The sequence below is a fragment of the Amblyraja radiata genome, chromosome 28, assembly GCF_010909765.2.
Source record: "Amblyraja radiata isolate CabotCenter1 chromosome 28, sAmbRad1.1.pri, whole genome shotgun sequence".
In the NCBI taxonomy this organism is placed as follows: Eukaryota; Metazoa; Chordata; class Chondrichthyes; order Rajiformes; family Rajidae; genus Amblyraja; species Amblyraja radiata.
In genome coordinates, this window is record NC_045983.1 from 30,848,161 (window position 1) to 30,873,311 (window position 25,151).

Below are 25,151 nucleotides of genomic sequence, written 5' to 3' on the forward strand. Positions count from 1 at the left end.
ATCTGCCCACAGTCATAAAAAACACAAAATACATGAAACATGAAATTAATGTGACATGGGGAAAGGAATTGGGGATGTGCAAAGATTGGGGGGGGGGGGGGTCCAGTCTCAGTCTACCCCTCAACTGAAGGGGGAGGGAGGAGTTGTACAGTTTGATGGCCACAGGAAAGAAGGATCTCCTGTGGCGTTCTGTGCTGCATCTTGGTGGAACCAGTCTGTTGCTGAAGGTGCTCCTCAGGTTGTCCAGTGTGTCATGGAGGGGGTGAGTCGTACGGGATTCTCTATGGTTTGAGGAGCCTCCCCTCCAAGACCACCTCCCTTGCAGATGCTATGAGCTGCCCGCCAACCAAAGTGACATAAAATGTTAACATTGGGTACTGATACCAAAGGAATTGCAAAGCAAGTTGATGGAAGATCTCTAAATGGAACATTGTGAACATGAAGGCAGTGATTATTGGTTTGTCTATTGACCTGGCATAAAAAACATTTTGAAGATATCACTGGTAGATGTACAGATTGTTGGCATTGTGAAACTTAATGCCCTAGACCCCTCCCTGCTTCTGGTGTGGAAATGGCCAACAAGACCATTTCAGTGAGTCCATATAAATTACTGTTCAAAATAATATGGACAAGTTTTTAGCTTTAAAAAGCCCTTCAAAGTACTTCAAAGTAAAGCATGTAAAGATGTGTAGAGTTTGCACATTCTCCCTGTGACTACATGGGTTTCCTCCAAGTGCTCTGGTTTTCAATTCTCTCACTTTAATTCTCCACCACACTCTCACTGACACTCTGTCTTGGTCTTCTACACTGTTGCAATGAGATCCAACGCAAGATCAAGGGACATCTCCATGCATCCACTCTAGGCCCACGCCAGCCTTTGGCACTCAATATAGAGGTCAACTATTTTACAGAGCTTGCTTTCACGGTTTGTATTGGAGTGGTGCAGTTGGTAGAGCTGCTGCCTCAACAGCGCCAGAGACCTGGGTTCAATCCTGACCTCGGGTGCTATCTGTGCAGAGTTTGCACGTTCTCCCTGTGACTGCTGAGTTTCCTTTATGTGCTCCGATGTCTCCCTTCATCCCAAAGACATGCCGTTTTGTAGGTAAATTGCCCCCAGTTTGTAGGGAGTGAATGAGAACGTGGGTTAACATAGATAGATACAAAGTGCTGGAATAACTCCACAGGTCAGGCAGCATCTCTGGAGAACATGGATAAGGTGACGTTTTGGGTAGGGACCCTTCTTCAGACTGGGATAACATAGCCAGTGTGAACTGGCTGGTTGGTGTGGACTCAGTGGGTCAAATGACTTCCGAGTGTTTCCCAATCAGAAACCTTGGATGAACTTTGAGATCCGCACTCTCCTGAAGTCCAGACACAGGGCATTCACATCCAACGATACAGTGGCCTACATGAAGACCAGATACGACCTTGGTAAGGCCATCAAAAAGGCCAAAAGGGACTTCTGCTCCAAACTGGAGGACGAGACAGATGTTCGGCAGCTGTGGCAGGGTCTGAATGTAATCACCTCCTACAAGGCAAAACCAGGAGGCAGCTCGAATGCCGGTGTAACATCACTCCCTGACGAGCTCAATGCGTTTTACGCACGCTTTGACAGGGAGAATACTGATGTGCCTTCCCGATCCCCCATTCGCTGTGATGGCATTTCAGTCTCAGTCACAGAGGCCGATGTCAGGAAATCCTTCAGAGGGGTGAACCCCCGAAAAGCACCTGGACCTGATGGTATACCCGGCCGTGTTCTAAAAACCTGTGCGGACCAACTGGCGGGAGTTTTTACGGACATTTTCAACCTCTCACTTCTGAGGTCTGAGGTCCCCACCTGCTTTAAAAGGGCATCAATTATACCGGTGCCCAAGAAGAGTAAGGTGACGTGCCTCAATGACTATCGACCAGTGGCACTAACGCCGGTAGTGATGAAGTGCTTTGAGAGGTTGATCATGGAGCAAATCAACTCCTACATCGACAAAAACCTGGACCCACTGCAGTTCGCGTACCGCCACAACAGATCAACGGTGGATGCGATCTCGCTGGCCCTCCACTCCGCACTGGACCACTTGGACAACAAAAACTCATATGTCAGGATGTTATTCATTGATTACAGCTCGGCATTTAACACAATCATCCCCTCCAAACTGGTTACCAAACTCGCAGAACTGGGTCTCTGCGCATCCCTCTGCAACTGGATCCTCGACTTCCTCGTCCACAGACCACAGTCTGTTCATATTGGTGGAAATGTGTCAGCCTCAATAACAATCAGCACGGGAGCACCTCAAGGCTGCGTGCTCAGCCCCCTGCTGTACTCACTCTATACCCATGACTGCGTAGCGAACCACAGTGCGAACTCCATCATCAAGTTCGCTGACGACACCACTATTGTGGGGCGTATCACTGATGGGGATGAGTCAGAGTACAGAAGAGAGATCGAGCAACTGTCCATATGGTGCCAGCGCAATAACCTGGCCCTGAACACCAGCAAAACCAAGGAACTGATTGTGGACTTTGGAAGGAGTAGGAGGGGGACCCACAGCCCCATTTATATCAACGGGTCGATGGTTGAAAGGGTCAAGAACTTCAAATTCCTGGGCGTGCACATCTCTGAAGATCTTTCCTGGTCCGAGAACACGAACGCAATTATCAAAAAAGCTCATCAGCGCCTCTACTTCCTGAGAAGATTACGGAGAGTCGGACTGTCAAGGAAGACTCTCTCTAACTTCTACAGGTGCACAGTCGAGAGCATGCTGACCGGTTGCATCGTGGCTTGGTTCGGAAATTTGAGCGCCCTGGAGAGGAAAAGATTACAAAAAGTAGTAAACACTGCCCAGTCCATCATCGGCTCTGACCTTCCTTCCATTGAGGGGATTTATCGCAGTCGCTGCCTCAAAAAGGCTGGCAGTATCATCAAAGACCCACACCATCCTGGCCACACACTGATCTCCCTGCTACCTTCAGGTAGAAGGTACAGGAGCCTGAAGACTGCAACAACCAGGTTCAGGAATAGCTACTTCCCCACAGCCATCAGGTTATTAAACCTGGCTCGGACAAAACTCTGATTATTAGCAACCACTTTCTGTTATTTGCACTTTACCAGTTTATTTATTCATGTGTGTATATATTTATATCATGGTATATGGACACATTTATCTGTTTTGTAGTAAATGCCTACTATTTTCTGTGTGCTTAAGCAAAGCAAGAATTTCATTGTCCTATACAGGGACACATGACAATAAACTCACTTGAACTTGAACTTGAAATGGGCTGTTTCCAGGCTGTATCTTTCAATTCTTTCAAAACAACATAAGTTTCCATATTATAAAACGGACTCAGATTCCTGTCAGGAGACGGGACACCAGTGAAGTGGAGGAAATATTATGAAACCACCCTTAAAGGTCATTTATGCAACATTTTTCCTGAAAGAGGATGAAGCAGAAAATATTTTTCATGGAGTTATGCAGCATCTAACCAGACACTTCAACCTGCAACAGGTGGCACAGCGGTAGAGTTGCTGCCTCACAGCGCCAGAGACCCAGGTTCGATCCTGACTACGGGTGCTGTCTGCACCGAGTTTATACGTTCTCCCTGTGACCACGTGGGTTTTCTCCAGTGCTGCGATTTCCTCCCACACTCCAAAGACGTGCAGGTTTGTGGGTATTAATTGGCTTCTGCAAATTGTAAATTATCCCTAGTGTGTGTAGGATGGTGCTAGTGTACGGCACAAACTCGATGGGCCGAAAGGCCTGTTCCCACGCTGGATCTTTAGACCTTAGAGCTTTCCTATCCATGTACCTAACCAAGTACCTGTATCTTTTAAATGTTATTGTACCTGCATCAACTATCTCCTCTTCCAGCTCGTTCCATACACCCACCACCCTTTGTGTGAAAATGTTACCCCTCAGGTTCCTATTAAATCAAACCTACGTCCTCTGGTTCCCCTGCCCTGGGTAAAAGGCTCTGTACATTCACTCTAGCTATTCACATGGTTTTATGCACCTTACTAGATCACCCTAAGCTCTTGCGCTCCAAGAAATATAGATTTAGTTAGAGATACAGCGCGGAAAAAGGCCCTTCGGCCCACCGACCAGCGACCACCCACACATTAACGCTATCCTACACAAACTAGGGACAGTTTACATTTATATCAATCTACAAACCTGTACGTCTTTGGAGAGTGGGAGGAAACCGAAGACCTCGGAGAAAACTAGCGCAGTCACAGGGAGAACGTGCAAACTCCGTACAGGCAGCACCCATAGTAAGCACAGAAAGGCAGCAACTGTGCTGCTGTGCCGGTGAAGTTAACTTCTTTAAATGTGTACTTTCCTCCATTGTACTTTAGGATGAGCATTTCAGATTTCAGTCATGCTCTGGGTGAAATAATCCTTCCTCAGGCCCCTTCCAAATCTCCATCCTCTTACCTTAAACCTAGGCCTCCAGTTATAGGCACAGCTGTAACCCGTTCTTCGCTCTAGAGATGCTGCTTGTCCCGCTGAGTTACTCCAGCACTTTCTGCTTATATACTAGACCAAGTGGGACCCATTGGGCCCCATCCCCCAACTCAATAATCCAACACTCACCCATAGCCCCTACGGGAGGCCTGGTCCCACAACGCAACCTGTTTCGTAACATAAGAGATTTAGGAGATTGAGAGGGGATTTTATAGAAACTTATAAAATTCTTAAGGGGTTGGACAGGCTAGATGCAGGAAGATTGCTCCTGATGTTGGGGAAGTCCAGGACAAGGGGTCACAGCTTAAGGATAAGGGGGAAATCCTTTAAAACCGAGATGAGAAGAACTTTTTTCACACAGAGAGTGGTGAATCTCTGGAACTCTCTGCCACAGAGGGTAGTCGAGGCCAGTTCATTGGCTATATTTAAGAGGGAGTCAGATGTGGCCCTTGTGGCTAAGGGGATCAGAGGGTATGGAGAGAAGGCAGGTACGGGATACTGAGTTGGATGATCAGCCATGATCATATCGAATGGCTGTGCAGGCTCGAAGGGCCGAATGGCCTACTCCTGCACCTAATTTCTATGTTTCTATAAGATTCTCCCACTCACCCATAGCCCCCAACTCAAATCATAGCCCCCAATTCAAACTTTTTTAAAAAATGCAATTGCACTAAGATTTAATGTGATGTAGGAGCCATCGAAAAGGCCAAATCTAATCATTAAACTTGGCTGTGCTGAGTTATGCTGGCAGATTCTTTCCCTGATGGACATTTGCTGAGAAGAACTCAGTGTTCTGGGATAGAAACATTGTAGCTGGTAGGGTATGTGAAAACCCACTTCAGAACCATGGGCGATTTAAAAATTTTACAGCCAGATTTATCACTTCTAAGACTTTTTAGATACCAAAGGAATCAAGAAAAAGCAAATAATGCCTTACTGTTGATGAAATACAGTGAGCAAACGCGATAATTCACAATATTTTCAATTTCGATATCTGCACGGCCAATGTTCGCCAAGCACTTTAGCTTTTGTTGTCCCTTCAGCTCTCGCTTCTCTTTACCTTCATTTCGCTTCACTTTTGGAATTCTGAAGTTGGGTAGTTTCTCACGCTTGCCCCGACTTCCACAATTCTTTGCAGCGCAAAAATTCACCATTTTGGCGGTTTTTATATCTTATCTTCTTTTATCTTACTTTTATCTTTATCTTATCTTTTTTTTAACCTTAATTTTATCCTTGTAATATCATTGCTGAGGTGACCCGTTGTCTTGTCAAAAACATTTCATTGTACCGTTGACCCTATGTTAACCTACATAGAAATTAGGTGCAGGAGTAGGCCATTCGGCCCTTCGAACCTGCACCGCCATTCAATATGATCATGGCTGATCATCCAACTCAGTATCCCGTACCTGCCTTCTCTCCATACCCTCTGATCCCTTTAGCCACAAGGGCCACATCTAACTCCCTCTTAAATATAGCCAATGAACTGGCCTCGACTACCCTCTGTGGCAGGGAGTTCCAGAGTTTCACCACTCTCTGTGTGAAAAAAGTTCTTCTCATCTCGGTTTTAAAGGATTTCCCCCTTATCCTTAAGCTGTGACCCCTTGTCCTGGACTTCCCCAACATCGGGAGCAATCTTCCTGCATCTAGCCTGTCCAACCAAAGATCATAGAGGATCTATGATCTTTGTGTCCAAACCCTTAACACAGGTATCGAACCCGGCGCTCGGAAGCCGCGGTCACGTGACTCGGGAGGGGCTGCTTGTTTTCGCGCGGTTTTGCTTTCGTGCGGCAGTTCAGCGCTGACCACCGATGTGGCCAGACGTGTGGAGAGAACCTGTTTACTGAAAAGTGAATTTTCGAATAAAGATTTGTTTAAAAGTTCAGTTGTCGTTCTTGAGACCGCCAAAATATGACAAATTAAATTGAACTGAACTGAACTGAGGTAGGAAAGTACGAGTTTCGTGTATTAACAACATATACCGGAAGCTGCGATGTCCTCCAGATGGATTGGGCGACTCCGTGTGTCAAGCCCTTTGACCCGGTGACCTTACGTGCAACCCCCCTATATTGTTTTTTATTTAGTGCCTCCACATAATAAGACAGCTGAATTAAACTGCATGCAAGGTGAAATATGTTCTAATTCTTACTCCTGCAAAGAAAGAGCAAAGAATAATTTCCACATGCAATAAATCTGTTGCAATATGTTATAGAGATCTGCTTACACTTGCACATGTTGATCCCTTCATCCTACACTTGCATTGTTGGGTAAATGCATCCATCGGCGTCGTGGCTTAGTTGGTTAAAGCGCCTGTCTAGTAAACAGGAGATCCTGAGTTCGAATCTCAGCGATGCCTCATTTCTAGCATTTTAATTATCGGTCCCATTCAAGTCAAGTCAAGGGACTTTAGTCTCATGTGTCTGTCCCAGATAGAATAATGAAATTCTTGCTTTGCTTTCAACACAATATAGTAGGCATGAATACAGAACATATCAGTGAGTCCATATGTCCATATACCATTATATAAATATGTCATTATATAATTCCGCCTTGTTGTCGACAGATTCCTAATAAGACCCTCAAGGATTAATTAAATACTGAAATAAAAAGATGGGATGAATTAAAACCCTCAAAGACTGAGTAAACTTGCAAAAGAGGCTTTTACATCACTGGCAGGCAAGAGTTAGAAGCAGACTGTACCTGTGCAAACAAATATACACGTGATTAGGAAAAGCAATTGAAAAGGAATATTTGTCACATGCTTGCAAGGAAGTAAAGTAAGATCTTTTGCAATTTCAGCATCTGCAAGTTCCTTGTGTCTCTAAAATGACACCTAGTTTTGCATTTTGGTTCTGGTTGAGAAAATATATAAAACGTTGTTGCTTTTGATAAATTGTTCTTCCCAGTAAGCTGTGTGCAACCCCAGTGATCATCTATTCTAACCCATTCCTTTTAGTTCTGTTCTCCAAATTCTATGCAATCCTCCCCCTGCACACTAGCGCAAAAGCTGCATTAATAAAAAAAATGTCCACACACACAGCGAAATTTTTTTTTCTGTGGTTGAAATAATTTGCTGAAAAAATAAAATATATCCCAGCTCTTTTCCCTCATAAATGAGAAGGAAGCCGAGTGTGACATGTTGCAGCCGCGTTGCTAGGGTTAAAAAAAAAAGATAAATCAGAGAAAAAGATAAAAGATTAGGTGCAAATACAAACATTTTCAATCTAAGCGCAAGCTGACGGATCGCTTCTGTTCTTAACTATATATTTAAACATTTGAGCCAGCTGGCGCCGTGGCTTAGTTGGTTAAAGCGCCTGTCTAGTAAACAGGAGATCCTGAGTTCGAATCTCAGCGGTGCCTAACAGGAAAAGAATATTTTGCTGACAAAAACTCTCAATAACTAATGAGTTGTTTTTCAGTTCCTGGATCAATTGCTTTGGAATAATCTGAATAATCTGCTTTTCCAGAAACAGAATTACAGTTGTAAAGCACAGAAATAGGCCCTTCAGCCCAACTTGTCCATACTGACCTCATTGAAACTTACCAAATAGTGAGAGGTTCGGTTTGGGTGAATGTTTCCACTAATGGGAGAGTCCAGGACTAGAGGTCATAGCCTCAGAATTAGACTTTCCTTGAGGAAGTAAATGAGGAAGAATTTATTTAGTCAAAAGGTGGTGAATCTGTGGAATTCTTTGCCACAGAAGGCTGTGGAGGCCAAGTCAATGGACATTTTTTAAGGCAGAGATGGATAGCTTCATGATTAGTGCGTGTGTCAGAGGTTATGGAGAGACACAGCTTGGATTGGAGCAGCCTTTCCCGGAGTCGGGCCCAGAGCTACAGCAGCGGGCGTAGTGTGGACTTTTCCATCGCGGAGTGGGGGCGAATCCTTGGGGGGGGGTCGCCAGAAGGGAGTGCACCGATCGCTGGCCTGGTGACTTTGGCATCGTGGGGGCTGTGGTCTGCGGAGCTTCTAGGTCTGCTCTTACCATCCGGACCCTGGGATCCCTTTCCGGGGATCACCCGAGAAGAGCTCTGATCGCCGGCCTGAGGCCTATAACAGTAGACAATAGACAATAGGTGCAGGAGTAGGCCAATAGGAGAGTTGGTGGACGGGGATCGCTGATCGGCATGGATTTGATGGGCCGAAGGGCCTGTTTCCGCGCTGTATGTCTAAACTAAAGAGCAAGAAACATCGGAAAAGACTGTACAAACATGTAAGGACTGTAAGAAGACCCAGTTGGAAGGGTCCCGACCTGACAATTCACCTATCCATGTTCTCCAGGGAAACTGTCTGAACCACTGAGTTACTCCAGCACTTTGTGTCTTTCCAGGGCACACTGTAAGATGTGATGTGATGCATATAAATGATCAACAAGAGTGAATGTGGCCTTGCACACTGAGGCAGGAAATGTTACATTGGAGAATAAGGAAATGACAGAGAAATTAAACAAATAATTTTACATAGAACAGTACAGCACAGCAACAGGCCTTTCGGCCCACAATTCCCATGCTGAACACGATGCCAGGTTTAACTAATCTCCTCTGAATGCACGTGATCCACATCCCTCCAATCCGTGCATATCTGTCTTCATGGAAGAAGGCACAGAGACCTCCCAGACATCATAGAGGACAGAGTGGAGAACCAGAGGACATAGGTTTAAGGTGAGGGGGGAAAGATTGAATAGGAATCTGAGGGGTAACTTTTTCACACAAAGGGTGGTGCATGTATGGAACGAGCTGCCATAGGAGGAGGTAGTTGAGGCAAGGATTATCCCAACGTTTAAGAAACTGTTAGACAGGATAGGACAGGTTTGGAGGGATGTGGGCCAAATACAGGCAGGTGGGACTAATCCAGGAGGGATAAGTTGGTCGGTGTGGGCAAGTTGGGCCGAAGGGCTTTGTTTCCACGCTGTACGTTGCTGTGACTCTATGACGAGAGTTTGTCAAATAAAACTAGGGTAACTAGAGGGACAAAAAGGCAGTAGATGCCCGGGGTTGGATGAGGAGACGGTGGTTTGGATCATGGAAAGCAAGGTTGTCAACTGCCCAACTTTCATTGATCCGAGAATGGTTTCCGTGGATCATTCCAGGTGACCATTCTGGAGGTGTTTAAAATCATGAGAGGGATAGATCAGGGAGATTCACAGTCTCTTGCCCAGAGTAGGGGAATCGAGGACCAGAGCAGAGGACGTGGGTTTAAGGTGAAGGAGAAAAGATTTAATAGGAATCTGAGGAGTAACTTTTTCACACAAGGGTCGGTGGGTGTATGGAAGGAGCTGCAAGAGAAGATTTCATAATTAACCTTTAAAGAATGAATATGCACTTTGCAAGTTATGCATCCCTCTATGGAAAAATAGAGATAAGCAAAAAATCGTTGAATAGTCATGGTTATGGCATATCATAGCATGAAATCAAAGGAGTAGGCTTTTAACATTGACATCAAGCAATAAGCCTGACATTTGGGGGCACTTTCAGAATTCAGCAAAGTAGGGCAAAGATGTTGAAAAGTAAAGAGAAAGTGGCTTACTGCAGTAGATGGGGCGGCACGGTGGCGCAGCTGTAGAGTTGCTGCCTTACAGCGCCAGAGACCTGGGTGCGATCCTGACTACAGGTGCTGTCTTTTCGGAGTTTGCACATTCTTCCTGTGACCATGTGGGTTTCAATAGAGAATAGACAATAGGTGCAGGAGTAGGCCATTCGACCCTTCGAGCCAGCACCGCCAATCAATGTGATCATGGCTAATCAATCCCAGTCAGTACCCCGTTCCTGCCTTCTCCCCTGACTCCGCTGTCTTTAAGAGCTCTATCTAGCTCTCTCTTGAAAGTATCCAGAGAACCGGCCTCCACTGCCCTCTGACCCTTCTTAAGGCTGATAAGTACAGAACAATTACCTGGACTTTGGTGGTAGAGAAAATGCCAATATTTATTAGCGAAATGGTAATTGGACATTATAGATAAAGCTGCTGCAACTTTTTGCCATTATCTATATAACTAAAAGTCTCATCTTGACCACTTCCTGTCTAAGCTGTATATTGATTTTAGAAAAAAACGCTACCATATATCGCTGATTTTTTGCCATCTTACTCACAGTCCTCCTCCACTGAGGCAGCCCCGAGGATTTTTCCGACCAATTAAAAATAAAAAATGTATGAATGTTTTAAAAATGTTGAAATCAGCTGATTGGTCCTCTCGCCTGTCAATCACCATGATGAAGATAACGCCCTTTCTGGGGGGGGGGGGGGGGCGTGGTCAGGAGTATAAAGCCCAAATGGTATGAAATTGCATTTGAAATTGGTGGCCTGCACTCTGCTTGAAATTGGATGAAATTGCATTTGGATTTGGTGGCCTGCACTCTGCTTGAAATGGTATGAAATTGCATTTGGATTTGGTGGCCTGCACTCTGCTTGAAATGGAATTTCAAGGAAAAGCCGCGAGTGAACTGCCAGCCCACGAGCCCTGAGTGACTGATCTGCCAGGCCACCAGGCCTGAGTGACTGAGCTGCCAGCCCACCAGGCCTGAGGGACTCAGCTGCCATGTTTAATGCAGATAGAAGTCAGGTGGCAGTGTGCACAATGAGCAGGATGTGTACAGGTTACGTGGCTGGGCCAAAAAATGAATGCAATAAATAATACACAAAATGGGAGCTTGGCACCGCAGTAGGAAAAAATCGAAAGGCAGAGAATATTTAAAAGGTGAAAGTTTGCAAACTGCTGGTGTTCAGAGGGACGTTGTTATCCAATAAGAATCATTATAAGTTGATGTGTAGAAAAGAACAGCAGATGCTGGTTTAATCGAAGACAGACACAAAATACTGGAGTAACTCAGCGGGATAGGCAGCATATCTGGAGAGAAGGAATGGATGACGTTTCGGGTTGAGACCCTTCAGACTGATCAATCTGAAGAAAGGTCTCAACCCGAAACGTCACCCATTCCTTCTCCCCATTATAAGTTGATTGCAGGTGGTGTATTATTGCAGACAAAATGGTGCTGGTACACAAGTCAAGTCAAGTCCAGTCAGGTTTATTCGTCACATACACATACGAGATGTGCAGTGAAATGAAAAGTGGCAATGCTTGCGGATTTGTGCAAAAAAGTACAAAACAGAATGGATCAGAATCACATATTCACATATTACATATTTGTGGGAGGAAAAAAAGAAATAACAGCAAATTAAAAAAGACACAACAGTAAATTGGTACAGTAAAGTTAGTCCCCCGGTGAGATAGGAGTTTACAGTCCTAATGGCCTCTGGGAAGAAACTCCTTCTCATCCTCTCCGTTTTCACAACATGGCAACGGAGGCGTTTGCCTGACCGTAGCAGCTGGAACAGTCCGTTGCTGGGGTGGAAGGGGTCTCCCATGATCTTGTTGCCTCTGGAGTTGCCCCTTCTGATGTATAGATCCTCCAGGGGGGCGAGTGTAGTTCCCATAGTGCGTTTGGCCGAACGCACTACTCTCTGCAGAGCCTTCCTGTCCTGGGCAGAGCAGTTCCCAAAACAAATCGTGATGTTTCCGGACAAGAGTCGCTGAGTAGAAGCACCGGAGGATCCTCAGAGACACTCTAAATTTCCTCAATAGCCTGAGGTGGTAAAGGCGCTGCCTTGCCTTACTCACCAGTGCTGCAGCGTGTGATGTCCATGTCAGATCCTCTGGGTGGACAGGTCCGTTCGTGTTGCCTTGAATGTTCGCACCGCTGCTTACAACTCGGGCCTGGCATCCGGAAATATGGATGTCTACAAGGTAGAGTCCTACCGACTGCGAAGGGCGGTGAAGGACACAAAAAGGAGGTACAGAGACAAGATGGAGTCACAGATGGTGCAGCAGGACACCAGACGTCTACGGCAGGGGCTAAGGACTGTAACCAACTCCCGGAGCAGCCCCCCCCCCCTCAACCGGAAGTGCCGGCACCTCCCTAACTGATGACCTGAACTCCTTCTACGCTCGTTTCGAGACGGGCAACATCTGATGGTAAGACCGCGCCGCGCCCGCAGTAGAAGTATGCCGCGGGCCGGCGGTTGGAGCTCTTCTCGTCCCGGGTCCCCAACGAGGGATCCCAGGCCCAGGACGCCGCGCCGGCTGAAGCTCTGCAGACCCCGGCTTCAGGCTGCCGCGGGCCAGTGAACGGAGCGCTCCCCTCCGGTGACCCCTGGCGAGGGCTCACCCGCTCCGCGACGAGAGACCACGCTGTGCCCGCAACTGAAGCCCCGGGCACGTCTCCAGGAAAGGCCGCACCGATCCTCGATGTTAGGCCACGGGGGTGGCAACATGGAAAAAGTCACCTCTCCGTGGAGGAGACGACTGAAACGGATTCCCCCTTACCCCCCCACACCACCCCCCACACAAGACACACAGAGAGACATTAAAAACATACATTAAAACACACAAAAACCCCCATAAAAAGTAGGAAAAACACACACGCTGCTGGCAGGGCTGCCGGCTTGCTGCGCCCCCACTGACCTGTTATTTGATACAGAGGGGAAACAGGCCCTTCAGCCCACTGAGTCCGCACCGACCAGCGATCCCCGCATATTAACACTAGTCTACACACACTAGGGCCAATTTACAGTTAGACCACGTCAATTAACGTACAAACCTGTATATCTTTGGAGAGTGAGATGAAACCAAAGATCTCGGAGAAAACTCACGCGCTCACGGGAAGAACGTACAAACTGCGTACAGATAGCACCCGCAGTCGGGGCCAAACCCAGGTCTCTGGCGCAGCAAGCGCTGTAAGGCAGCAAGTCTACCGCTGCGCCACCATGCCGTGCCTTTACGGGCCAAATGACCTAATTCTGCTCCTATCACTTATGAACTTATCATTCCTTGCTGTTGGTGTCTATGGCAGACCATCGTCCTATAAGCTGTTTATAGGCCTAACTGCCAAATTTAGTTGTGTAAGAAGGAACTGCAGATGTGGGTTTAAACTGAAGATAGACACAAAAAGCTGGAGTAACTCAGCGGGACAGGCAGCATCTCTGGAGAGAAGGAATGGGTGACGTTTCAGGACGAGACCTTTCATCGGACCACTGGAGATGCTGCCTGACCTGTCAAGTTACTCCAGCAGTTTGTGTCTATTTTCGGTTATTCAATACTTCTTGAATGGTCCAAAGGGCCTGTGTCCAAGCTGGGTCTTTCATCGATTAATCAATACATATTATTCAATAAGTATTCGGTTATTCAATACTCCTTGATCTGCTTATTTAGTCACACAATTTTCTTTCGGCAGAATGGACAACTGATGCCTCAAAGCGCCAGAGACCCAGGTTCGATCGTGACCTCAGGTACTGTCTGTACGGAGTTTGCACGTGCTCCCTGTGACCACGTGGGTTTGCTCCGGGTGCTCTGGTTTCCTCCCACACTCCAAAGACATGTGGGTTTGTAGGGTAATTGACCTTAGTGTGTGGAGAGTAGATGCAAAAGTGGGATAACACAGAATTTGTGTGAACAGGTGATCAATAGTCGGCATGGACTAAGTGGGCCGAAGGGCCTGTTTCTTCAATGCTGTGTCTCTCAATCAATCAATCAATCAATATGCAAATATTGTTTGGGCTCATCAATTTCACGAACAAGATTTTTTCTCTTTCTGCTTTAATTAAACAAATGACTGAAACGATACTAAGAAGAGAATAAATTAAGGGTTTGAAACTGAAGCTAAACTGAAACTGCGAATTACCTAACAGACCATAAGGAAACTCAAGTAGCAATAACCCAATAAATAGTAAATGAGTCATTATTTCCAAGATATCTGCTGCTCTGAAACATCTCCACGGTTACAAATCAGGGATCTATTCACAGAAACTTGATCAATAAACTTGGGGCAAAGTCAAAGGAGTTGTACATAGACACAAAATGCTGGAGTAACTCAGCGGGACAGGAGAGGAGAAGGAATGGGTGAATATTCGGGTTCAGACCCTTCTTCAGAGTTGTAATGCTGTACTCTTACAGATAACAACAGAAGACAGGAAGCAAAACTCGGATTTCCCCAACAACATCACAAAATTTCCATGGTAGACACAAAAATCTGGAGTTACTCAGCGGGTCAGGCAGCATCTCTGGAGAAAAGGAATAGGTGACGTTTCGGGTCGGGACCCCTCTTCAGACAGGGGCGAGGGAACCGAGAGATATAGACGGTGATGAAGAGAGATTGCACAGGGGGGAGCAGCGAGAGAGGATATTACAGAACTCTCGTTGGGGAGTGGTGGAGAACTTCTTCAAAGCAGACATACCTTGAGGAGATGTCACAGTGGAGCGGACGAAATACGTGACGAAGTTCGGTTTAAACCAGCATCTGCAGTTCCGTCCTACACAAAATCTCCACGGTTACAAATCAGGGTATTATGTGATATATATGGTATTTTGTGTTCAGACTCGTTGGTCTCTCATTTATTTCAGGGGCTGGAGTCAGAGGAACAAGAACTAGCTGGGAAGGAGATGGAAAAGTCAAGCCTGAATCAATGTAGGTGGAAGATGGAGAGCAACGTTGACCATTGTGAAGGAACAGTGTTAGCGTTGATCTGCTCGGAGCCACTTAGCCAGGTTATCAAGAGGAGAGGAGACAAGGAAGCCATTTTGAAGTTAAGTTAAGTTTATTGGCCAAGTACATTTACATACGAGGAATTTGCCTTGGTGCTCCGCCCGCAAGTGACAACACGACATACAGTGACAGTTAGGAATGACACATAAAACATTAATAATAAAAACATTAAACATTAATGATAAAATATGAATTGGGTTTTTTGGGTGGAGGGAGTTGAGTTCTGGGAAGTAGAATGTCGACACCAGGAACTGCAGGTGCTGGTTTGCAACAAAAAAAAAAGACACAGTGCTGGAGTAACTCAGTTGGTCAGGCGGCATCTCTGGAGAACATGGACAGGTGACATTTTGGGTCGGGGCCCGTCTTCAGACGTGGGAAGTAGAATAGGTGAGTCAAATTGAATTATGATCATGGATTGAGAAGGACACTGAGGCAAACTGGAAGAGTTGGAAATGAAAACTGATTTGATTCATCGATGAAAGACACAGCTTGGAAACAGAATTATGATTGAACAGAATTATGAATCTAACCCGATATCACCCACGCAAACTGTTCCCACGCAGTTATCTGAATGGTGGCCGATTAGGAAAAGGGGAAATGCAACGAGACCTGGGTGTCATGGTACACCAGTCATTGAAAGTAGGAATGCAGGTGCAGCAGGCAGTGAAGAAAGCAAATGGTATGTTAGCATTCATAACAAAAGGACTTGAGTATAAGAGCAGAGAGGTTCTACTGCAGTTGTACAGGGTCTTGGTGAGACCACACCTGGAGTATTGCATAGTTTTGGTCTCCTAATCTGAGGAAAGACATTCTTGCCATAGAGGGAGTACAGAGAAGGTTCACCAGACTGATTCCTGGGATGGCAGGACTTTCATATGAAGAAAGACTGGATAGACTCGGCTTGTACACGCTGGAATTCAGAAGATTGAGGGGGGATCTTATAGAAACTTACAAAATTCTTAAGGGGTTGGACAGGCTAGATGCAGGAAGATTATTCCCGATGTTGGGGAAGTCCAGAACAAGGGGTCACAGTTTAAGGATAAGGGGGAAGTCTTTTAGGACCGAGATAAGAAAAACATTTTTTACACAGAGAGTGGTGAATCTGTGGAATTCTCTGCCACAGAAGGTAGTTGAGGCCAGTTCATTGACTATATTAATTAGATTAGATATAATTTAATTGCCACACAACCAAGGTCGGTGGAATTTGGGTTGCCAGCAGCGGTACAGTAATAAAGAACACAACCACAATAAAAATTTTACACAAACATCCACCACAGCATTCATCACTGTGGTGGAAGGCACAGAGCTTGGCCAGTCCTCCTCCATTTTCCCCCGTGGTCGGGACCTCCACCGTCCACAGCCGTTGCTGCGGGCGTCCAGATGGTAAGGGACAAAGTCAAAGTCAAGGTGAGTCCAGGATCGGCTCTTCCCAACCAGAGACCGCGGCTTCAGGCTGGTGTAGGCCGCAGGCCGGCGGTCAAAGTTTTAAAGTACCTGCCGTGCCGCAGCCGGAAGCACCGCAGTCTGCAGGGCAGGCGATCGAAGCTCCCCTCCAGGGGAGGTGGTAAGTCCATGCCGCACCCGCGGTAGAAGACGGCCGCGGGCCGGCAGTGATGGCTTCTTCTTCCCCCCGGGTCCTCCACGAGGGATCCCGGGCTGTAGACGCCGCACCAGCTGGAGTTCTGCAGACCGCGGCTTCAGGCTGCCGGCTGCCGCGGGCCAGCGTAACGGTGCGCTCCCCTCCAGCGAGGTCTCACCCGCTCCGCGCCGAGAGTCCACGCTGCGCCCACCGCTGAAGCTCCGGGCGCGTCTCCGGGAAAGTCCGCGCCGATCCTTGCTGTTAGGCCACGGGGGAGGCGACCTGAAAAAATCGCCTCTCCATGGAAGAGGCGGCCGAAACAGTTTCCCCCTTACCCCCCACACCACCCCCCACACATAACACACAAAGAAACATTAAAAACAGACTTTTAAACATACTAAAAAAATTAAAAAAGTTGAAAAAAATCGGACACGCTGCCGACAGGCTGCTGCCAGTGCAGCGCCCCCTTCTATTTGAGAGGAAGTTAGATGAGTTGGATGATCAGCCATGATCAAATTGAATGGCGGTGCAGGCTCGAAGGGCCGAATGGCCTACTCTTGCACCTATTTTATATGTTTCTATGCAACGTTGATTACACTGCGAGAGGGATGTACAAAGTCGGAGGTACACAAAATTGCTGGAGAAACTCAGCGGGTGCAGCAGCATCTATGGAGCGAAGGAAATAGGCGACGTTTCGGGCCGAAACCCTTCTTCAGACTGATGGGGGGTGGGGGGGAGAAGGAAGGAAAAGGGGAGGAGGAGGAGGAGCCCGAGGGCGGGCGGGTGGGAGGGTGGGAGGAGACAGCTAGAGGGTTAAGGAAGGGGAGGAGACAGCAAGGGCTAGCAAAATTGGGAGAATTCAATGTTAATGCCATCCGGACGCAAGGTCCCCAGACGGAATATGAGGTGCTGTTCCTCCAATTTCCGCTGTTGCTCACTCTGGCAATGGAGGAGACCCAGGACAGAGAGGTCGGATTGGGAATGCGAGGGGGAGTTGAAGTGCTGAGCCACCGGGAGTTCAGGTAGGTTATTGCGGACTGAGCGGAGGTGTTCAGCGAAACGATCGCCCAACCTCCGCTTAGTCTCACCGATGTAAATCAGCTGACATCTAGAGCAGCGGATGCAGTAGATGAGGTTGGAGGAGATACAGGTGAACCTTTGTCGCACCTGGAACGACTGCTTGGGTCCTTGAATGGAGTCGAGGGGTGGGTGAAGGGACAGGTGTTGCATTTCTTGCGGTTGCAACGGAAAGTGCCCGGGGAGGGGGTGGTGCGGGAGGGAATGGAAGAATTGACGAGGGAGTTGCGGAGGGAGCGGTCGGTCTTTGCGGAAGGCAGACATGGGGGGAGATGGGAAGATGTGGCGAGTGGTGGGGTCACGTTGGAGGTGGCGGAAATGGCGGAGGATTATGTGTTGTATTTGCCGGCTGGTGGGGTGAAAGGTGAGGACCAGAGGGACTCTGCCCTTGTTGCGTGTGCGGGGATGGGGAGAGAGAGCATAGTTACGGGTATGGATGAGACCCTGGTGTGAGCTTCATCTATGGTGGCGGAGGGGAATCCCCGTTCCCTGAAGAACGAGGATGCCCTAGTTGTAGTAATACTGGAATGTCAAAGTCGGGTTACTGAAATGGACGAAGATATCAATGATCTTTGAAAGAAAAGGCCCACGTTCCGCACCGTTGCGTACCACACGTCAGCCCATTGCATTTAGCAGCAAAGATCCTATAGCGGAGCTCTGCTATACTACACTACTACTCTGCTATAGGATCTTTGTTTAGCAGGAGTGGACTATCTTGCTCCGCTATAGGATCTTTGCTTTGGGCTGCACCTCCCGGAGACAAGCCGCGTCACGGCAACGTGACCCGTCTGAGGCCTCCTCCTCCTCCTCCTCCCCCCGCCCTGCCTCACGTAACAGTCAGATGAAAACACGGGGGTGGGAGCGCGGGTATAAAACCCCCGGGGGCTTGTGCAACAGCTTGTAGCGGGAGAACATCGTCCCAGCAGCAGCCGCTACAGATGGGGGCCGGCAGTCAACAGCCAGCCGTCGTTTAGCAGAACTTTCCCCGCCTGCCCTGGGCCACGAGCTGCCTGTTGTCGATCCCATCCCTGGTAAATCCCCGGGCAACGTTCCATCCCCAACGGTCAACGTTCCATCCCCAACGGTCAACGTTCCATCCCCAACGGTCAACGTTCCATCCCATCCCCGGGCAACGTTCCATTCCCAACGGTCAACGTTTCCATTCCCGGGCAACGTTCCATTCCCGGGCAACGTTCCATTTCCAACCGCCCAGCCGCCCGCGCGCTCGCGCCTGCTGCAACCACCATGGAGGCGGAGACGCACCTCGACTCCTGCCTGGACAAAGACGCCCGCAGCCTGGGGGTGAACGACGTGTACGAGATCGCCAAGCTGATCGGCACCGAGCTGGAGAAGCTGATCGACAGCTACGGCAAGGAGGCGGTGGAGGGACTGATTCCCAAAATCGTGCGCGTCTTGGAAATGCTGGAGAGCTTCGTGTCCCGCAACGGGAACACCGAGGAGGAATTGATCCGAGCCTTCGTGAAGCTGCAGGATGGCGAGAACAGTGCGGGTCACCACTACAACAAGGTCGGTGCAGGCCGGCAGGGGTTGCTTTCACGAGAGGGGGTTTGTTTTGCATCGACACGTGTGCGCTACTAACATCAGTGCAACCCCAGTAGTGTACGCCTCAGTCTTTGCTGACATTCAGTCCAGCAGCACGAAGATTTTCACATGGGTACAAAATAAAGGCCAAATACTGGAGATGCATTGCAGGCCAGGTAACATCGGTGAGAAGAGCGAGACAGACAGAGAGAGAGTGACAGAGAGAGAGAGAGTGACAGAGAGAGGGAGAGAGAGAGTGACAGAGGGAGAGAGAGTGACAGAGAGAGAGAGAGAGAGAGAGTGAGAGAGAGAGAGTGACAGAGAGAGAGAGATAGAGTGACCGAGAGAGAGAGAGTGACCGAGAGAGAGTGACCGAGAGAGAGTGACAGAGAGAGAGTGACCGAGAGAGAGTGACCGAGAGAGTGACAGAGAGAGAGAGAGTGACAGAGAGAGAGAGAGAGAGAGTGACAGAGAGAGAGTGACAGAGAGAGAGAGAGAGAGACAGAGAGAGAGAGAGTGACAGAGAGAGAGAGTGACAGAGAGAGAGAGTGACAGAGAGAGAGAGTGACAGAGAGAGAGAATGAAAATTATCATCTTTTAGATCTTAAAGGTTAGATAGGCAAAGTTTAATGGAGATGTGTGGTGCAAGTTTTTTCACACAGTGTGGTGGGTGCCTGGTGGAGACAGATATGTTAGTGGTGCTTGAGGCTTTTGGATAGCCTACATGGATTAGAGGGATATGGATCCGTGTGCAGGGCAGAGAAGATTATCTTAAATTGGTGTCGGGTTCATCATGGACATTGTGGGCTGAAGGGCCTCTTCCTGTTCTACATTCTATGAAACATTGATTTTGTTTTGCCCTACGTGTGTTGTCTGACCTACAGAATATTTCCACAGCATGTTATTTTTATTTTAAGTTCCCTACGTCTACAGCTGTTTGTTTGAACACAAGTGATTTTGGCTGCACTTTGACTAGTCCCAACTGTTTGCTTTTGGCCCAAGTCCCTCTAAGCCTTCCCTATCCATATCGGTGTGGAAAAAGTTGCCTCTCGTGTTCCTATTCAATCTTTGTGCGTAAACTGTCGTTAATATTTAATGAATATTTCGGGAGGTTGAGGGGTGATCTTATTAGAGATGCACATAACCGTAAGAGGAATAGATCGGGTAGACGCACAGTCTCTTGCCTAGAGTAGGGGAATCGAGAACCAGAGGACATGGGTGTAAAGAGACGGGGGAAAGATGAGGGGCAATTTAAAAAAAAAAATGTTTTACACAAAGTGTGGTAGGTGTATGGAACTAGCTGCTGGAGGACGTGTCACAACATTGAAGACATATTTCCATTGGAGAGGAAAGATTTAGGCCAAATGCAGGCAGGTGGCACTAGTGTAGATAGGATCTGATCTGTTGGCCGTGATGGGCAAGTTGGGACGAAGGGCCTGTTTCCAAGCTGTGTGACTCTGATAATCAATTCTAATTCCCTCAGCAATTCACATACACAAGGACATATTCAACGTGGTTGAGACATACCATCACTTGTGGAGAGCTCCCATCCATGATCACCAACCTATGTTTACCAGCCACATCCTTCTCATTTCTAATCAATCAAAGAGCCTATTTTCCATGCTGTATGACTCTATCACACTCTAAAATGCACCGGGCAAAGTTCTTTCTACGCAGAGCGGCAAGGCCCTTCATGGGGCGGCACGGTGGCGCAGTGGTAGAGTTGCTGTCTTACAGCGCCAGAGACCCGGGTTCGATCCTGACTACTACTGCTGCTGTTTATACGTCCTCCCCGTACCCTGCGTGGGTTTTCTCAAATCTCCGCTTTCCTCCTACATTCCAAAGACGAACAGGTTTGTAGGTTAATTGGCTTGGTCTAAATGTATAGATTGTCCCTAGTGGGTGTAGGATAGTGTAAGTGTGCGGGGATCGCTGATCAGTGCAGACTCGGTGGGCTGAATGGCCTGTTTCCGCGCTGCATCTCTAAACTAAACAGAGAGCGGTGGGCACCTGGAACGCACTGCCAGTTTTGTTGGTAGGGGCACATATGACAGGAGAGAGACAGAAAATGCTGGAGTAACTCAGCGGGTCAGGCAGCATCTCTGGAGAGAAGGAATGGGTGATGTTTCGGGTCGAGACCCTTCTTCAGACCTCGACCCGAAACATCACCCATCCCTTCTTTCCAGAGATGCTGCCTGTCGCGCAGAGTTACCCCAGCCATTTGTGTCTGTCTTTGGTTTAAAGCAGCATCTGTTGTTTCTTCCTACACATATGACAGTGGCATTTAAGAGGTATTTGGATAGTCACGTGGAAGTGGAGGGATATGGATCGTGTATAGGGCAGAGGACATCAGTTTAACTTGGCATCATATTGGGCACATAGTAGACCGATGGGCCTGTTCCGGCGCTGGCCTGTTCTATCTTTGGCATTCCGAATTACACAAAACGGAAATACCAAACCAAAACAAGAAGTGGGGAAGTAATTGGATCAAATTTTGCCATTGCAGCTATTCACAAATCCTGTCACAAGGAAGTCACAATTTCAGTTCCAACGTAGATTTTACTGCATGAGAAGAAATTCTCAGTTAAGCAGCATCTAATCACGCGCATGTTATTTGTGCAAACGGATTATTAGGAAGCATTAAGCGATTTTTAATAAACCATGTGCTTTCGATGGGAAAATTGTTTCTGTTGTAGAACAGCCATTTTTGAGGAGGCTCGAGAAGTTTACTTTAGAGATACAGCGCGGGAACAGGCCCTTCGGCCCACGAGTCTGCAACGACCAACGATCCCCGCACGTTAACACACACTAAGGACAATTTTCCACTTGAGTGTGGGAGAAAAACCGGAGAAACCCACGCAGGTCATGGGGTGTCTTGCGCTGTAAGGCAGCAACTCTACCACTGCACCACCCTGGTGCCCCAAAATTAGGCACCGCTGAGATTCGAACTCAGGATCTCCTGTTTACTAGACAGGCGCTTTAACCAACTAAGCCACGGCACCGGCTTAATTGCTGACTAACATGATACAACTTGCACTTGTTACAAATACATCCCCAAGTGTCGGCACCGTGGCACGATACATATTCCTTCCTTTTATTCTCACTTGTCAGCAACCTAATATATATTTCGCATACAAACTGCGACCCGGCTGCCCTGCCAGCAGCGTGTTAGTTTTTTCTACTTTTTTTGTTTTTTTAGTGTCTTTTTTAATGTTTCTCGGTGTGTCTTGTGTGAGGGGTGGTTTGGGGGGGTATGGGGGAAACAGCTTCGGTTGCCTCCTCCACGGGGAGGCAACTTTTTCCATGTCACCTTCCTCGCGGCCTATCACAAAGGATCGGTGCGGCCTTTCCCGGAGACGCGCCCAGGGCGTCAGCAGTGGTCGCAGCGTAGACTTTTTCATCGCAGAGCGGTCAAGCCCTCGCCGTAAGGGAGCACTCCGTTCGCTGGCCTGCGGCAGCCTGGGGCCGCGGTCTGCGGAGCTTCCAGCTGGTGCGGCGTCTGGAGCCTGGGATCCCTCGTTGGGAACCACGGAGGAGAAGAGCTCTGACCGCCGGCCCGCGGCCGACATCCTATTAGAGACTGCGGTACTGCCAGCTGGCGCGGCGTCCGGAGCCTGGGATCCCTCGTTGGGGACCCCGGAGGAGAACCGACCTCTGGCCCGCGGCCTACTTCTAACCGCGGGCGCGGCGGGGACTTATCTTCCGGAGCGGGATCCCTCGCTGGGGATCCCTGTTGAAGAGCGCCAACTGCCGGCCCTGCAGTCTGCGGTGCTTTTAACTGCGGCGCGGAGGGGACTTTAGATCTTCGACCGCCTACACCGCGGTTCAGGACTTACCTTGTCTGCACATCTGGCCGCGGCTGTGGAGGGTTGTGGTCCCGACCACGGGGGAAAATGGAGGAGGACTGACTAAAGTTTGTGCCTTCCACCACAGTGATGAATGCTGTGGTGGATGTTTGTGTTAAATTTTTATTGTGTATTGTGTGTTATTTTTAAATTGTACCGTTGCTGGCAAATTCATTTCACTGCACTTTATTGTGCATGTGATGAATAAATGTGACTTGACTTGAAGTGGAGAGAAGGGTTGGGCAGGCTGGGACTTTATTCCTTGGTGTGCAGGAGGCTGAGGGGTGATCTTATTGAGGTGCATTAAAAATCATGATGGAAATAGATCGGGTAGATGCAAAGAGCATGGGGAATCTTTACAGAAGTTCCTGCTGAGAAATATCCAGGGCAAGGGCAGTGAGCATTTCCAGCAACAGGGCATCAATCTGCTGGAGGATCTGTGTGGGTTGAGCAGCGCGTGTGGGTGGGTGGTAAGGAATGGTTGGCACAAAGTCTCGACCTGAAACGCCAACCATTCCTTTCCTCCCACAGATGCTGCTGCTCGAACCACTGGAGCTCCTCCAGCAGAGTGTTTGTCGCTGCTGACTCCAGCATCTGCAGTCTCTTGTGTCGAGTTGGGACCGCGGATTAAACAGCAGACTGCACACACGCTGGCTCCAGGCCGGCTAATGCTGTTGATTCAGCTTGGACTTTGAACTCTTGGTCCTCAGCCGTAACCGAACACAAAACACCCGTGGTAGCAAACGCAAGGAAAGACGAAGACACAAAGCTTGTGACCGGAGGTCTCTCGGGTCATCAAAGTCCACGGATGAGTGGGATGGGATGGGAACCCATGACTGATGATGCAACCGTTTTAACGACTCTCATTTCCACATGAGTTTAGTCCAAAGATCCTAGAGCAAGCAAGATAGATCACTCGACGAATTAGACGTAGTACGGTCATGGGCAGATTCATGGGTAATTTTCGGCCCCATTTCCGTAACCGGCTTCCGTCTCCGCACCAAAGATCCCATAGCGGAGCAAAGATACTTGTGCGGAGTCGGAAGAAGGTTACGGAAACATCCTCGTAAAAATCAAAGTTATTTGGTAAAGATCTTCTCCTCATTTTCAGAATTTTAATTTATTAACACAAACTGTTTCCCCCGTCCCCCCCGTTACGGTCCACGTTCCGCTCCGTTGTGTACTACACGTCAGCCCATTGCATTTAGCAGGAGTGGTCTATCTTGCTCCGCTATAGGATCTTTGGTTTAGTCTACTGTAGTTTAGTTTGGAGCCCACAATGCACTGCATTCTATACACGCATTCAATGCAATGCAGTTACAATACAATTCAGACGACCATAGTCTTGGTTCCTTCCAGACATTGAGGGGCAGCGTCCGGTGGGGTCACCCCTCACACACGGGGGGAGGGGAAGAGGGGCGCACATGAGAGGCAAGGGTGTTTTGTTTAAAGATACCACTGAATTTGACACTATTTAGTATCCCGACACCAAGAATGTGTGACGGGATTTTGCATTTTTTTGATTTGTGCATATTTTTTTACAATAAATGAAGTTTAGTTTGGAAAAATTATTTTACAACACACTGCCCAATAAAAGGTGGACTTGTGAACCTTAAACCTCTGCCGTCTAGGATAGTGGGGGAGGTGAGGAGGGAGAGTGGGGGTGGGGGGGGAGGTGAGGAGTGCGGGAGCAGCGAGATGGAGGGGGTAGGGAGGAGAGAGCGATTATGGAGGGAGGAGTGACCGAGGGTAGGGGAAAGGAGAGGCAAGAGAGGGGGAGGGGAAGAGGAGAGGGGAAAGAAGAGGGAGCGTGAAGAAACACATAAGATAAGCATCTCAGATACAGTGGAAGTGTACAGCAGTCGTACACTGAGCCAGTCTACAGTCGCCAGTTTGATGCCATTTTCAAGTCCCAGTTGTTGTAAGTGTCGGGATCTTGATCTGACCATGTTGGCGGGACTCGAGAGCCTGAGCAACAAGGATAAGCTGGGCAGGCTGGGACTTTATTCCTTGGAGTGCAGAAGGAGGGGGGGGGGGGGGGGGGGGGTGATATTATGGCTGTGTGTCCATCAGATGGGGTAGATGCACAGAGTCCTTTACCCAGAGTAGGGGAATCGACAG

The 25,151-nt window shown here is 48.2% G+C and overlaps 1 protein-coding gene and 3 non-coding genes across 10 annotated transcripts in view; 3 read left to right on the plus strand and 1 right to left on the minus strand.

The window, feature by feature from the left end:
- Window positions 1–6,736: 6,736 nt before the first annotated feature.
- trnat-agu lies at window positions 6,737–6,810 on the plus strand. Its single transcript has one exon. It is a non-coding gene; the product is annotated as a tRNA-Thr (tRNA).
- Window positions 6,811–7,740: 930 nt separating this feature from the next.
- On the plus strand, window positions 7,741–7,814 carry trnat-agu. The gene has a single exon. It is a non-coding gene; the product is annotated as a tRNA-Thr (tRNA).
- A 10,632-nt stretch (window positions 7,815–18,446) lies between these two features.
- LOC116989066 (RILP-like protein 1) overlaps window positions 18,447–25,151 on the plus strand; it is a 47,950-nt gene continuing 41,245 nt past the window's right edge. For 2 of the 7 annotated variants that reach the window (XM_033046217.1, XM_033046215.1), the window contains exon 1: window positions 18,448–19,170. In XM_033046217.1, the coding sequence (XP_032902108.1) occupies window positions 18,889–19,170 (282 nt within the window). In that variant the 5' untranslated portion in view covers window positions 18,448–18,888. Of the gene's footprint in view, window positions 19,171–25,151 lie in introns of all 7 variants that reach the window. The other 5 variants (XM_033046219.1, XM_033046221.1, XM_033046218.1 and 2 more) reach the window with 4 other exon arrangements.
- trnat-agu lies at window positions 22,114–22,187 on the minus strand. Its single transcript has one exon. It is a non-coding gene; the product is annotated as a tRNA-Thr (tRNA).